The 15810-nt window shown below is 37.6% G+C and overlaps 1 protein-coding gene across 1 annotated transcript in view; it reads right to left on the bottom strand.

Moving 5' to 3' along the window:
• Positions 1-8478: 8478 nt before the first annotated feature.
• bean1 (brain expressed, associated with NEDD4, 1) overlaps positions 8479-15810 on the bottom strand; it is a 40483-nt gene continuing 33151 nt past the window's right edge. Inside the window, exon 5 of the mRNA XM_053333604.1 lies at positions 8479-8866. Within this exon, the coding sequence (XP_053189579.1) occupies positions 8479-8866 (388 nt within the window). The remainder of the gene's footprint in view (positions 8867-15810) is intronic.

Below are 15810 nucleotides of genomic sequence, written 5' to 3'. Positions count from 1 at the left end.
CAGGTTCCATCTCAGAAGTCTTAAATACAAATATTTAAATAATCAATCAACACAGAGACATGCTTCAGTTTTGTCTTTATTTATTCAACATGGCTTCAGGGTTTGGGTGTGTGTGTGTGTGTGTGTGTGTGTGTGAGTTTGTGTGTGTGTGTCTGTCTCTGTGCGTGTGTGCGCATGTGTGTACATCTGTGTGTATTTATGGTATGCATGCATGTTTCTGTCTATGTGTCTGTTTGTGTGTAGGTATGTGTGTGGGTGTGTTTGTGGGTGGGGCCATGGAGCGAGGTGAAGGGGGGCTCAGGTGTAGGGTTAGAAAGTTGAAGCTATTACGGTTCAGGCTCAGGGTTTTGCTCATCCAGTTGACCTGTAAAAGAAATTTTGAACATTTAGACATGAATTGCAAACATTAACGCAACACCAAGAAAAATCAAAATCACTGTGCTGTTCAGAGATTGAGAAGATTAAAGTCTTGTCGCATCACTGTGATGAGGCTATGTGCATGAATCACTTAGATTGGAAATGGATTTATACTTGTCAGTGAGTGTAAACTTTAGCTACTAAAGTTCTTTAAAAATGACCATAGAGTTGTATGACATGATTCAGGCCTTTACCTTAAAACTGCACTTTAAATCACAGTTCAAAAATACATCATCTCATAAAATAATTTCCTACATGTCAGGCAGGCTTTTGGGTTTTCATTCAGTTCAATTTGATATGAAAGCCCAATTACAGACACACTTGAAATTTGCTTTAAAGACAGACTCACAGTTTTTCAAGTCTGTCCTAAAATGCTGAACATTGACAAGTGATAATTCCTCCTGTTCATACTGACATTGGTCTAAAATTAAGGGGTATGTGAAATAGAGTTACCCACAATTCTAATGACATGTATAACTTTTAGAAAGTTGTGAAGTTTACCTTCAATGTCTTCCTGATTCACTTCATCTTGAGGATCCTCGGGCGCATCGTCTGAACCAGCTTCTTCTTCCATCCCTTGCATGGCGTCTTCTTCTTCAAGAACTATAAGGTTGGAACACATTTGATGTTTGTAACAAATCCAAAGTTTTTGGCCAGTGCTACTCAAGTTGTATTAGACATTTATTCACACAGGCACATGGAGGACATACCTTCTTCATCGTCAGTGGAGGCTGCACTCAGCCCGACCACGAGGGTGAACAGCAGGAACACAATCTGAGCTTTCATTTTCTACAAACAGAAACAACAGATCAGGGAAGAACTCAGCTTTACTGCAATCACCTGCCTTATGGTTTGTAATCAAGATTAATGATCCTTTTAAATAGTCAGTAAAAGCAAAGAAGAGATCTTAAATAATGACTCACCTCAGCTATTAAACTCGCCAGCAGTAGAGTGTAGGTTGGTCTATCACGATGAAGTTTGAGGTTTATGGTCCGTGTGAGTTGTGGCTCTGACTTATATAGCAGACTGAGAGGCTGAAGGCGTGTCTGAAGAATCTCAACAATCTAACCTGTTCAGTTTGAGGAAAATTGGTTCCAAAGATAAATCACTCTTTAGTTGTATTCAAAAGCACAGAGCGTGGTAAACAACTCTTAACTGCTCTTCATCTCATTTCTTTTTAAACATGAATAGATTCATTCAGATGATTTTCTTTTTAAGATTGGTCTTGAATGTACTTTGATATCCAACTCCATAAACTCTGTTCAGTATTTACTCTATTTTCTCTATATTGTATACTTTTATTTCTGCATGCAAATGTCTATATATGAACATGAGAAAGTGGCATACAAATAAGATTTATCAAGGGTTTTTTGTTACTGTTGTTTAACCTTTAATGTAGTTTTCCTGTTGTCTCATATAAAAAACATTAAAGGAGAGGTTCACAATTATGCAAGACTGTCTTAAAACAACAGTCAGGTATCCATTTGACTGGCCATTAAAAGATCCCCGTCCAAGTTGGTCATATCAAGTGGATATCTGTCACATTTACTACGTATGTTTACTACTTACATCATTTAAGCATCAAATTCCCTGTTTGTGTTTCCCTGTTGAGCTGTGGTGGAAGAATAGCAGCAAAAAGAGGGACTACAGCACTAAAAAGACTGTAAAGTTGAAAGATATCTACTTGATTTGACTCATTTTTATTTTATTAGCTTCAGATACACTTTTAAATACATAAGAGGACTGTGGATTTTGTCCCACGTCACTTACATACCCGTATCTATTATTGTGAACTAGAAGAAAAACCTGTTTGAATGATAATAGCTTGTGAAAGGTTATGCTGTAATGCTCACACCACAAACATGTTGGAATAAGCCTCAAGCTAAATATTAGTCTTAACTACTCAACGCCTGTCTTTTAGAGATTCCATGGATGGATGAAAAGGCTTATTCAAGTTTTGCCACTTTGCTAGTGACACATCTCAGGTTTTCAGGTCAGCTGTTGCCGCAGGACTTCTGCTTTATTTATATGACATATTTGCATACAGTGCACTGGGCAATGTAGGAGGGGCCTAAACATACCTATAATGTAATTATACCATACATGTAATTATCAGTATTGTGTTTTGTTCAGCTGTTCAGTTTCTGTTTAGTACATATGGTGACTACATTCCTTTAGATATGTACCTGTGTGTGTGTGTGTGTGTGTGTATGTGTGTGTGTGTGTGTGTGTGTGTGTGTGTGTGTGTGTGTGTGTGTGTGTGTGTGTGTGTGTGTGTGTGTGTGTGTGTGATAATAAGATAGATTTTATTTGTCATTCAGATTATATACTATACAGGTTTTTCTCACTGAATCAAGTTTTTCTCGCTGTAATCATTCCTCCTAACACTGACCATTAGAATATCTGTTCATAATGCACTTTCACTGTAAGTAATGGGGGACAAAATCCACAGTCCTCCTTCTCTGCTAAATATATTTAAAAGTTTATCTGAAGCTAATATGAAGCTTCAGCTGTCCAAATGAGTCAAATCAAGTAGGTTTCTTTCAATGTTACAGTCTTTTTAGTGCCATAGTCCCTCTTTTTGTTACTGTACTTCCACTGCAGCTCAACACAAAGAAGGAATTTGATACTAAAAAGGCTGATATCCACTTCATATGACTTACTCCTCATATAAGCTTCAGATCAACTTTTAAATGAGGGTGGACATACTGTGGATTTTGGATGTCATCACTGAAATTGTAAATGCATTTGAGGGGGATCTTTTAATAGTCAGAATGAACCGGAGGACAGATTACAGCGAGGAAAATCACTCAGTGTTCATCTTGACACCTGACTGTTGTTTTAAGACACACTTGAAAATGTTTGAATCTATCCTTTAATGCAATATTACATATATTACATAAATACTTCCCTTGTGTGTGTGTGTGTGTGTGTGTGTGTGTGTGTGTGTGTGTGTGAGTGTGAGTGTTTAAAAAACCAGCCACTCAGATGTATAAGAGTTCAGATTTATTCACTCTTCTCTACCGAAGAAAAAATCTTTGACAAAATCTCTAATACAGAAACATAAAGAAACATTAATAACTGCAGTTCCTAATATATACATGAAGTTTGTTGTCTCGAGACGAGAGCGAGAGAAAGAAAAAGAGAGTAAAAATGCGGAGTGATACACGTGTCTGACATTTACATACCATTTAGATACAGTACTTACGAGGAACGCACCTACAACATATCCTAGCTGAAAATAATGTAATGCAAACAGGACTAAAGATGTGCTAGACTGAAGTCATCTGAAAAATACATCTCTCTAGTTTGACTAAAGGACTCACACTCATTCTGAATAAGTGTTTTAAATGAACTCTTTGCTCTAATACTGACAACTTCAATGATCTTTACATTTTACTCTCCTCTAATTTAATAAAGCATTAAAATACTCCTCTGCTTATACACACATGGCTAAGTAAACCCAGGTGATCTTAATATCTTATTCAGTGTCCAGGATCACACTTTAAATGTACTTTTTGGAACATTATTTAAAAGGTGTGTGGGAGGGAAAAAGCTGAATGTCATACTGTAGTTCTGCAGTACCGTCTGGTGTTTGTGTTTACAGGTTGGGATGATCTTTCCAACATACATACATGGAAATGTGTGTACATACATATAAAATGTAAATTCATATAATTTAAGAATGGTTATAGGTTTAAAACAGAGAGATGCGTGTGTGTACATTAGTGGGAAGTTTCAGGGATTAGATTTTTTGAATTCTCTGTGTGATTCTACCTTTTATATACTGTATTATATACAGTCAGCATCTCTTTATCCTTTTACTGGTAATGGCTTCTTTCTCACAAACAAAATGTCTCTACAATCTGAAATTAAGCAAAAACTTAAAAACTGAATCACTTGTAAAAATATTTATATATAAGTGTTTTTTTTTCCTGAAACACTACTAATACACCAAGTGCTTCAAAACAGATTCCCAACTTGTTTTGAATATCAGAGTAATGTGACTGCAGAAAGGAACAAAGGTTTTGCACAATTCAAAGAAAAGTTGGAGAAATGAGATGCAAGACAGAGAAGATAATAATATCATGATTTCAATTTGCTCATAATGAACAAAATAAATTAGGGAAGCATGATGTGGGAGGGTGGAACTGGTATCATGTGATGATCTAATGTCAGAAATATGAAGCTGAAAGGAGACACCTGATTCCTATTGTTGTTCTTGTAGAAGAGGAAAAATGGACACAGGCATTGTTGCAGTTTCAAGCTTTTTTTTTAAAACATGAAAACCATCATCAGTAGCAGGTTTTAAAGTGAAATTGAAAGCTTAATACTGCAAAAATGACTATGTCTTCTTTAGTCTCCTGGTTACTTTGAATTGAAAAAAAGTAATATTTTCAAAATCCTTCACAAAAACGAATTCCAGTGTTGTCTGTTTCTTCTTGTGTGGATGCACTATTCTAGTATATTTATTATATGAATGAATATCTTTATAATATCAATTAATATGATAATTCTTTAAAAACTACTGTTCTAATTACATTCATTTTACAATTCATCAACACTGACTCAATTATCACCAAATGACTAATTAGCCTAGGGTTCACGTGAATTTAATTCCACGCCAATAATTTCTAAAATATTTCTGTAGTATGTATTAAAAGGTATCAGTGCGAGAAGCTGAATATAAGTGGTGCTTCAGTAGCAGATGAATTGCAGTTTGCAGATCTGAGCTGATTGGATTGGAAGTAAATGGCTCTGCACGTTAAAATGATTGTTTTAAAGGTTCCCTGAATCCTGGAGATAGAGAGAGAGAGAGAGAGAGATAGAGAGAGAGAAAATGAGAGAGAGAAGCAGACATACAAAAGAGAGACAAAGATGTGTGAAGAGAAACATTGTAGGTGGTTTAAGAGTGACTGTACTGATGAGTAATCATCACAAAAGAATAAACAAGAAATGATGTCAAGTGGTCAACAGTTGAAAGTACTGCTGGGAAAATAAACTAAAGGGTGAGAATTGTGCAGTTAAAGCATCTATAGCTGCCAAACTAAACCAAATAACACAAAGCTGATCTCTGGAACAGCAGTTTTTCTTTTTTTCCCCCCTCAATAAAATCTATTATTATTACAGCTAATTAAAAAGGGATTCAGTTACTGACTAAAATTCTCCGTACTGTACCACATCAGTAAACCAACATTTCATATGATAACCTAACATTTAACAGCAAAAAGCTCTGGATTAGTTGCATTGAGATTATCATATGGCTACAATGTTCAAGCTAACAGTCTGAGGGCTATTAGGCACATCTTTTAACACACACACACACACACGCACACACACACACACATACACACACACACACACACACACACACACACAAACGCATCATTAAAAATACCTATAAACATACGAAATTTGTGTTGACCCATTTTCTAATTAAGAAAACAAAGCTTACACAAAAAACAAATTGTTCTAAAATTAAAAAATGAACATTTGCATTGTTATCAAAGCTCAGCCTCAAATGACTTCCTGCTTCAATAACTGGTGACGAATGGTGATGTGTTGTCTACAGGTCTTAGTGTCTCCAGGAGGTTTTCCCTCCACGCACATGAAATACTCAAACATTACTCTCCTGCTCTGGCTTTGTTGCTGGACGGTAATTAATGTAAAATACAGAGAGCTTTAAGTTGATGCAGGTACTTATGCAGTTAAATGTAACTATGGTTAAGCTATAGTTAAGTTTAGGCAACTGAAACCTCTCGATTTAGGTCAGGAAATGTTTGTGGTTATGAATTATTAAAATGTTCATCATTGACTGGACCGGAAGCTGTGATGCAAATGTTGAAGACAAACACACCCATTCCCATCTATAACCCCTCTACATTTCTGCTGCACTATGCAAACTTTATATACTCCCTAGACAATAAATGTCTGTTGAGTATACTCTAAATGTTTGTGACAGGCATCACTTTTTCTGGTAAAATGCAACAATGCTGCATTTAAAAAAAAAATTAAAAAAATCACATATAGCTTATAAGACGGCAACCTCAACAGGATCCAGCCATTCAAAATTTCACTTCCATTTTGGATTTGAAGTCATACATGAACTATGTTTTCATTTAGATATTGTAATAGCACATATTTGGGCCTCAGGGCAAAAGCTTGTCATCGGGCCCCTGTTGACCCCCACTTTACATGGTTTTACACCAGTCCTGAAATGATTAGACTAGAATTTTGATATCTAATTAATTTAGTTTATAAGTCATTCTTTGGGCAGAAATGCCAACAATTCACTGATTCCATCTTCAAATGTTAGTAGTTCTTCTAGTTCTCCATAATACTAAACATAACATCTTTGGTTAATGCAAATATATGAACGTTAATTATTTTCTGACATTTCATACTGAGCAACAATTGATTTTTTTTTGTAGGTTGCAGCCTAACAGTGCTCCTATGATGGAATAACAACACCTTGCCCCTCAGTTTTTTGTGCAATTTCATAAAAACAAAAACACTTTGGAATAAATTAACACAATATAAACTAGTCTTCAGACCAGACTTGACATGTACTTTAGAGATCCAAATTTCTGCTAAAATGCCATTAATCATATCATGTGAATCCAAATGTTACAGAGTAAACCCGGGAAACTGGACAGTTGGTAATACAGCTTTGTCTCAGTGAGCAGTGGCCACTAATAACATTTTTTACAGTAACATCAGTTTAATTAGCCTATTAATTCAGTTGTTGCTAACTGAGATGAAGTTTTGGAAGCTTTAGTGCAATGGGGAAAAACCTCCGTGATGGTGCTATTAATTCTTTAATGAGAGCGAGACAGAGAGAAGCAGACAAAGGCAGAAGCATTAATTTCTCTTGTGAACAGTGTGTTCAGGTCTACAGTTTTATGTGTAACTCCTCTGTTGCATCAACCCCAACCTCATCATCGGGAGGAGGGCTCCGAGCTACATGTTGCTGCTGGGGGTCCGTTTACAGCAGTGATATTAACACCAGAGCCCTTGATAGATATAAATAAATGACACTTTTGTAGAACAGTGGACATGTTGAATCCCCCTCTCTGGTGATGACAGCTGTATACTGTAAATATTTAACAGACACAGCTGGGAATGGTGGCCGGGAGTGTTTGTAATTCACTGTTCACGTCCAGGTAGTTTTCCAATTAGTTTGGATTTTATGGTCGCAACCAGTTTTTATTACAAAATCTTTCTTCTAACCACTACAATACTACCACCACACTGGAGGCTACAGAACAGCACACTGCACCTAATGCTTACAAAGTACAGGGACTGGGAATCAGCAGTAGTGTGCCGGTAGATGAGGATGCTGTATACAACACCAGAAGCAAGTATACTTTAATCCAAAACATTTAAATTGGAGTGAGGGTCCTACTGTACCAATAGAAGCAGGAAGGGGGTGGATACTCTGTGTGCTTGTGTATGCCTTAACCTAGACTAAATACCACGTCGATATTGTTTACACTCAAGTCTTTTTTCTACAGACAAAGTCAGCTCTCTGTCATCTACAGTATGATGAATAAATGTTGACATTTTGTAAGCAGTAATTCAGCCTAGACTCCTAACATGACACTGGACTCTTGGATCAATCCTGATTCAAGAAAAGAGAGAATAACAGTCAAAATGTGACAAAAACTGAACTAGACAATGGTGTTATTACTAGATGGAGGAGAGTCTTTCTTCAAGGGAGCATCATTGGGACGACAAACCTTTTTTTAGGGGAGGAGTTGTCGTTCCGGAAACTTTACAAGTCAACGCAATCAGATGTGAGTTTTTGTTTTGTCCAGAAACAACAAAGTGTGGTGGAACTGGAGTCCTGGCTGGATTTCAGTCCACTGAGATGCTGATATTAGCATATTTTCAGCCTTATTAGGTGTTAGCAACTGTGTGGAAGATGTGTAAACCTCATTAAGGTCCATTGTTTGGTGTCACAGCTGCTCCTAACAGCCATTTCCTGCCCCACATCACAAGTGTTTGTATAATTCAACTGGGAACAACCAACTGCGAAGGTGAAAGAAGAAATTAATTGTCCTACAAGATCTGGTCCGTCCCTGGTTGCTGGGGATTGCCGTCGTCCCCCCTCTCTGATTGGTGTTTGTAAAGGTCACATGGCATAAGAGGAAGGGGCTGTCCCTGCTCGGCCAGCACTGACTCATAAGATGGCGCAGCATCCAACGGGAAGGAGATGGATGAGATGTGTTGATGTTCCTGGTCCTGTAATCCCAGCGGGTAGTGGGAGGGGGAGAACCAGGCGGCACTGGCTGAGGTCTCTCCGTAATATGGAGAAGGATCTGAGCTGGTGTAGTTTGGCTGCTCCTCTTGCTCTGCTCCTGTCTGACAGGGGTCCAACAGGGAGTAAGGAGGTGGGTCATCTGTAGGTATGTAGATCTGAGAACCAGGGCCAACACACTCATCGTAACTATGGAGACAAATCCAAAATGTATACAGTTAGTACAGAGATGGTGACAAACGTTTTAAGCACACATCAGAGATTCCTTACCTGAATTTGTGCTTACTTGACCCACAACAAAACTTATAAATCATCATCATAAATGCAATGAAATTACTAATATGTTAAAATTGTCCTCTTTTCTCATTCAGATGACAATATCTATCAGTTTTTCATATTGGAATGTGACCCAAATTAATTTCTCCCCATCAGATTTGGCCGTGATATACAGAGCTGGAGAACCAGCAGCCTGTTCAGTGTCCCTAACAGCTTGACAGTTCAATGGTGGCACATGGAGGGGCGGTCTGATTTTGCTACATCATGGTCTCTTTGTGGACAGAGATGAAACATGATGCGCACCTTTCAGAGCAGTAGAAATGTATTCAGATCAATTTCACAGATCTACACATTTTCCATCTTTAATTTAATAACTGCTTGGTACTGGTTCAACAGATATGCAGGCTGTAGCCAGGATTCACAACCAGCTCTAAACAATTATGGTAATGACATGTTTATCAGCCATTTGCTTTGTCTTCTGTTCCTTAAACTATTGTTTGGATTCGCAGCAATCGAGTTTTTCTACATTTTTACCATCACCGCCTTCTTTGAAATGAGTGACTGCTCTCTCTACTGCTGTTCTCCTTATTGGGGTGTGGTAGTAAACTAATTACTGATAGCTGGGAAGCATCTGTCAATTTAGAATGATTCTGATTCATACACACATGGTAAGAGCAAAACTGGCCGAAGCACATATCATATTTTTGCCAAATCAATCAATCCAGTAGTTGTTGAGACATTTCACTTGAAACCATAAATGTCAACCTCATGGTGGTGATCACTACAACCAGTAAGATTCATCCTCTGAGAACCATGAATATTTGTGGGAAATTTCATGGTAATTCAAAAGACAATTGTTGAAGTGTTGGACCAAAGTATTCACAAGCAGACAGACTGACATACCATCCTTTGAGTCATGCTGCTAGCATAGATACAAATACCTCAGGAACCAGCATCTTATCCCACTTTGCAGCTCTATAGTTTTAGCTCTGATGTGTGTAAGTTGTGTGTTTGCTATGTCACTGCTAACTTCATGATGTTTTATGTGCTGACAGCTGTCCTGTTTCATCAGTATCTCCACAATGACATGAAGGGAAATACTCTTCAGTGGAATTTTTATATGTAACAGCAACATGGGAAAAATAGCTAACATCTTTAAAACCTTGCCTGCTTTCCACACCCACTCATCCAGATTTATTATATATTGGTATATATTTGTACCTGTAAGCACATAAACAAAATCTGCTCTGTTGGTAGCCTGAACAAATGCAGCGCTGCATATTTTGTATCACACTCTGCAGCCCACAAGCATTCATAAATGCAACAATATTATCATTCACCCTTCCAACAAGGTTCATAAAATATATAACCTTTGGCTTTTCCTTGCCTTTGTTTTTAATACTCCCGTCAGGAGATTTCTCTTTTCATGTTTCAGAGGTCAGAGACTGGGGATTAGTTACAGAGCAGTGTGCCAAGAGCGGGTGAGAAGTCAATCTCTTGCTCAAGGACGCCTCCGAAGAACAAGCGGGGTCTTTGATTTGAAGGATCACTCTCCTTTCTTACTATAGTACACTACACAGCTGCTCCTCATGGAAGTGGGACTCAGTGAAATAGCAAACCGTCTGTGATGTGATAGATAGACTTAAACACATGTAAAATGGTGGTGCTTTAACAATATCTGGCACTATTGTAATCTTAACATTAACTGTATTTCCTAAAATAAATGACAGTAGCTATGATAATGACCAAGGGCACACAAAGAAAATTCTGCCCCAAAACCAGGCTGGACAAAAACAAGGTTGGATAAACTCCTTGCCTCTTATATAATGTACATGCCATACCATAATGTACATTTCCACTGTTTTAATTTCATAAATTCAATAATATAATCATGCTATTTCCACAAGATGGCAGTAGCTACATTTGAGGTACCTTATATGACCCTTCCCAAAAGAAAAGCGAACTTGCATCTGCACTCAGATGGAAATTTGATGTCAGATTCAAAGAGAGTTTTGCAGCATGCAGAGGAAAATTCAGGAGAGAAAGCTGCAAGCGCTTAGACACTGATACAGGGAGTGTTGAGTTTGTCTTAACATCAAAATACAGTAACAAAAATTTAACAGAGTAAACAGAAACAGACCAGAAAACACAGAGTTTTCATACTAAAACATCAGCAAATATATACTTCAATTCAAATAGAGGGAATTCAAATAGAGGCTTCTCTGTAATATAAGCCTACTTCCAATAAAGGCCTGTCCTCTGCAGCTGAGGTAAATAAAGGCCCAGGCCAATATTAGAGGAAATACGGTAATCATTTAGTGTTGCCCAGTGACACAATTTGAGAAAGATGCTTGAATGGATTTTGATGGACATGTAATAAAAATCTGTATTATTGTTGTTTTTTTTTAATTGTCATGCTCCTACCGCCTGACTCACTGATGCTATTCAGTATTTATTTGGGCACTCCTTGTACTCCTTTGCACTACTTCCTGGCTACAATGTACACAAACAGGTTTAACCTTTATGTAGATGTTGCACATCGTCCGTTTGTTGTTTCTGCATGTATTTTTAGTCACCTTGTTGCTTGTGCATAACAGTGGTGTGTTTATATTTGATTCTGTTTGGCCAGCTTTGTGGTTTTTGTTTTGGTTCTTTGTTTTACAGTGTTGTGTGTAAGTATTAAACATAGTATCAATAAAATAGTATCAAATTACTTGTATGTGTCAACTTACTTGGTCAGTACTGACTCTGGTTCTATTAAAACACTGTGCAAATTGGGTTTATTTGAAGAAAAAAAGAACAAAAGTCTAAATAATTGTTAGCCTAAATTTCAGCATTTTTCACAAACCTTGTTCTCTGTCACTCCGATGCAGAACCACATGATGTAAATCTCATCCCACATGGTTTGGTATTTTGTAATACATGGTAAATATGCCACTAATATGCTAAACTTAATATGAATTATTTTTTAAATCTATGATAATGCCTCATATTTCACCACCAACATGAAGTCTTACCCAGCAGGAATCAATAAAGTCAGCAGCCTCCTTTTGTTCTTCACACATGCACACACACACACACACACACACACACACACACACACACACGCACACACACACACGCACAGCCTCCTTCCTGCCATCTTGGCAGAGTCCCAAAACACTTCCCTGATGACCTCCTCCAGCAGCCCCCGAGGTCAGGTTTCTACGAACCTCCTCCCCCAACCCAGAGAGAGGAGAGAGAAAAGAGAAGATATAAAATAGAATAAAACTAAATAGAAAACAGAATTATAAAATCACAGGCTGTGTGTATGGAGCTAATGGTAGATGATGACGGGGGTATAGGAAGCAGTAAATCAGTGTAACTCGATCAGCACGATGGTTAACTCAGTCTGGAACCACAGAGCTGCAAACGTGAGTGTGTGTGTGTGTGAGTGTGTGTGTGTGTGTGTGTGTGTGATGAGTTAAAGTTTTGCCTTGTCGCCCATTATTTCTTATCTAAGTCTTCCTTTTTTTTTCTTTACGTGTGCACTTTCTCTGTCTCTATCCCTGCCCTGTGTGAGTGTGTGTGCCCACATGGCAGCTATTTTAAAGCAGTGTTAGAGTGTGTGTCTGTGGTTTTCTGCTAAATGTGTATGTGTGCGTGTAAGAGAGAGGGAGAGCTATTTTAGCCTTGATGTGAGGACGAGGCTCAGTCAGAAAGACCTAATGTCCACTGCACCCACTGTTCATCATACACACTCACACAGAGTGCTGATATAAGGCACTGAAATAGTACTTTAAATATGACCTGTTACCACGTCAAACCTTTAAATCAGCGTGTGTTCTTTAACCTGCTCAGTTAATTGAACATTTTAATGAATTCATCACTTGTTTGTCATTTATCTGAACATGCCAGACTGAACAAACATTTCTGAATAAAAACCTCAGCACCTGAGAGTTTAGAGAACTGGCATCCTTTTTTATGCCAGACACACAGGGGGATTGATGGTTTACAACTAACTGCAAAGACACCTGTGACCCACCCTGAGATTTGGTTACCTCAGTGTCTTCTTTTATTTATTAAGAGATGACATAACATGCACGGTTTCATGTCTATATTTTTATTCAAAGGGCTCTATTGGAGTGTCTTTGCATGTTTTTAAAAACCCTATTATTTTATATATTGGCCTTTTATGCAGCCCCTCTTCACTTAACCATCAGAATCCTGTTCACCTCAAGTTGTGGACCTCTGACCATATTTAACCGAGACATCCCAACATCAGACATCATAATGATAGAAAATGGTAGAAAAATACAAGAAGCATGACAATTATGGGGTGTGTGCAATGTGCATTGTGATTTACCATTGGGTGAGTCATCAATCATCAGTCATATTGGTATCTTTGCAGATGGGTTTAGTTTTGAAATGATAATAGCAATCCTTTTTCTCAACACATACTCATCTGAATTTTACATAAAATCTCTCCATGACACCCTCACACACCTCCACACATGCACACAAACCAAAGGATTGAGGCCAGCAACATTTTTTAATTTTATTTTTATGCTATTTTATTTTGTTTTGAGAAAACTGACCTTGAACATTTTTGCCAAAAAGGCATGTTGAGGTGAAAATGAGAGACTGGGGGAAGTGTTTTCTGGGCAGGGCAGGGTGTTTCAGAGGTGCTGTAACACACTGTACTGTAAATCTCTGTGTGTTCGGTCTCTCAGGAGTTATAAGCTCTTCCCTCCCCTGTGACCCTCTGCAGTGTGTGTCTGTGTTTCTGCAATGAAACTCACACCAGATAATGAATGTGGTGTTTTACACTTATGTGCTCTGCTAACATGTGTGTGCTAGCTACATGTAGGTGTGGCTGAGAGAAAATAATTCATCCCCTCTGAGACTAATGGGAGTGACACAGCTGCTCCTGTTTATCTGTCTGCTGCCCGTTTTTTTTTTTTTTTTTTGTGAGACTCAGATATCACATAAATTAACTTTAAAATATTAAATCCATAAATATTTGTTAAGTCAGTCAATGTTGATATTGCTCTATGGAAGTGTAACAGATTTATTAACTATCATTAAGTTGTATTTCTTGTATTATTAAATAATTCAGTCTTTCCTCATTCTTCTGATTCCTTACTCTGTTATTTTTTATTTCCTTGTCTCTTTGTCTCCATGGACCCGCCCTTCTCCCTTGACTCAGGCTGATTAACTACAGATCTGTTTTTATATAAAACAGACCTGTTTCATATAAAATAGATCTGGTTAGGGAGTATAAGCAGAGTCCAACATTATTGTTTTAACTGTTTAACCAACTTCCTACTATGAGTAAGTTTGATTTTTTTTTAGATAACAATATACAAACCTGCCACCACAAATAAATCTTTCAATTATGCAACTTCTATTACTCATAACGCTGAATTTATGTTTACTTAAAGATTGAATCTATATAACAATCACTCCACAAATTTTCCTGATAAGAACCAGAACAAAAGCTGCGTGATGCAAAACCTGTAGGTCCAGTGTGAACTATAGTACCTGCCTGTGGGCGCTTTTCTGCACACACACACACACACACACACACACACTATAACAACTTTATAAGGTAAAAATCAATTAATGAAGCCTTAAGTAGAGATGGATATTTCTCACGAGGGAGAAGAATGTGTAAATCTTACTGTACAGGTCAGTAAAAAAAGGAGGACCTCTGGCTTTGATTCATGCCATGGTTGTGACGCTCTGCAGAGCTGCACAGGGGACAGTTCTAGCTACAGCATACAGCATATGGTCCTCTGTGTATGTGAGCATGTGTGTGTTTATGTGTGTGAAGCTGGCATGTCCCTGCTCATTACCACTGAGAGAGGTACTTGCCTGCGGAGTAAGAGAACCATATAGATGCTGTGTGTATGTACAAGGAATATGATTTCTCAGCATAAAGCAGCTCAGGTGATGAAGGCTTAACATTTCAAAGACATTTCTAGATGAAATTCAACAGATCAGGTCTTAACCCTTACATACTGTTCATATTCTGACTCATAATTAGTCTTCACATTCATAAATTCCCCGTTCATCATTAACAAATGTTTGATTAATGCTTAATAAAGCTGTCAGAGTGTATTCTATTTATTATGGTCAAGGAGAAATTTTTTTAGTATATGATGAATACAACATGATTAAGTGCTGATATTTGATTTTTTTAAATAAATAAAGGTCAAATTTACATTGGCTCAAATTTACATTGGCATACATAAAATTGTGTATCAGCTGCTCAAAAAATGAAAAAGAAAAATTTCCATTTTTGTATATTGTGGGTCACATTTAAGGAGAGGTCCAAATCTGACTATGAACAGCATGTAAGAGTTAAACAGAAGTCATGTGTCCTGTTGGTGTATTTCTCTGCTCTCTTCACATAACCTGTCTGTCTGTTTTCTGTCAAGATTTATTTTCTATTCACAAGATAACAGGTGTATATAAAACAGATTCTACAGATAAGCATTTTCCTGAGATTCAATTATTGTCCTTCCTCACTTTGTCTCTCGCTTTCTCTTTGTCTTACACTTTCGTTCCCAGCGTTGATCCTTGCAGTTCGGTGTCATTGTTTCTCTCAAAGATTTCACTGTTCTCTGACTCAGTGTCACAACTGCTGTGAGACATCCAGACCTGAGTATGTCTGTTTTTTTTCAGTGATTAATATGATACAGAAATAAATGACTCTGTTGCCATCCAGGAATGAGGCTGCTGAAGTGATTTAGTAGCATTAATCTATACGGTTTGTGTGTATCAGACATGGCTGCTGCAAACTAAACTAAACATGCTGTGACAAGCTGTATTTTATATTACTTGTGGTATAGAGGTACTGTTACAGTAATGGC

The sequence above is a fragment of the Scomber japonicus genome, chromosome 14, assembly GCF_027409825.1.
Source record: "Scomber japonicus isolate fScoJap1 chromosome 14, fScoJap1.pri, whole genome shotgun sequence".
In the NCBI taxonomy this organism is placed as follows: Eukaryota; Metazoa; Chordata; class Actinopteri; order Scombriformes; family Scombridae; genus Scomber; species Scomber japonicus.
The sequence above is the reverse complement of the archived record's forward strand: the minus strand, read 5'-3'. Positions and strand labels throughout refer to the sequence as shown.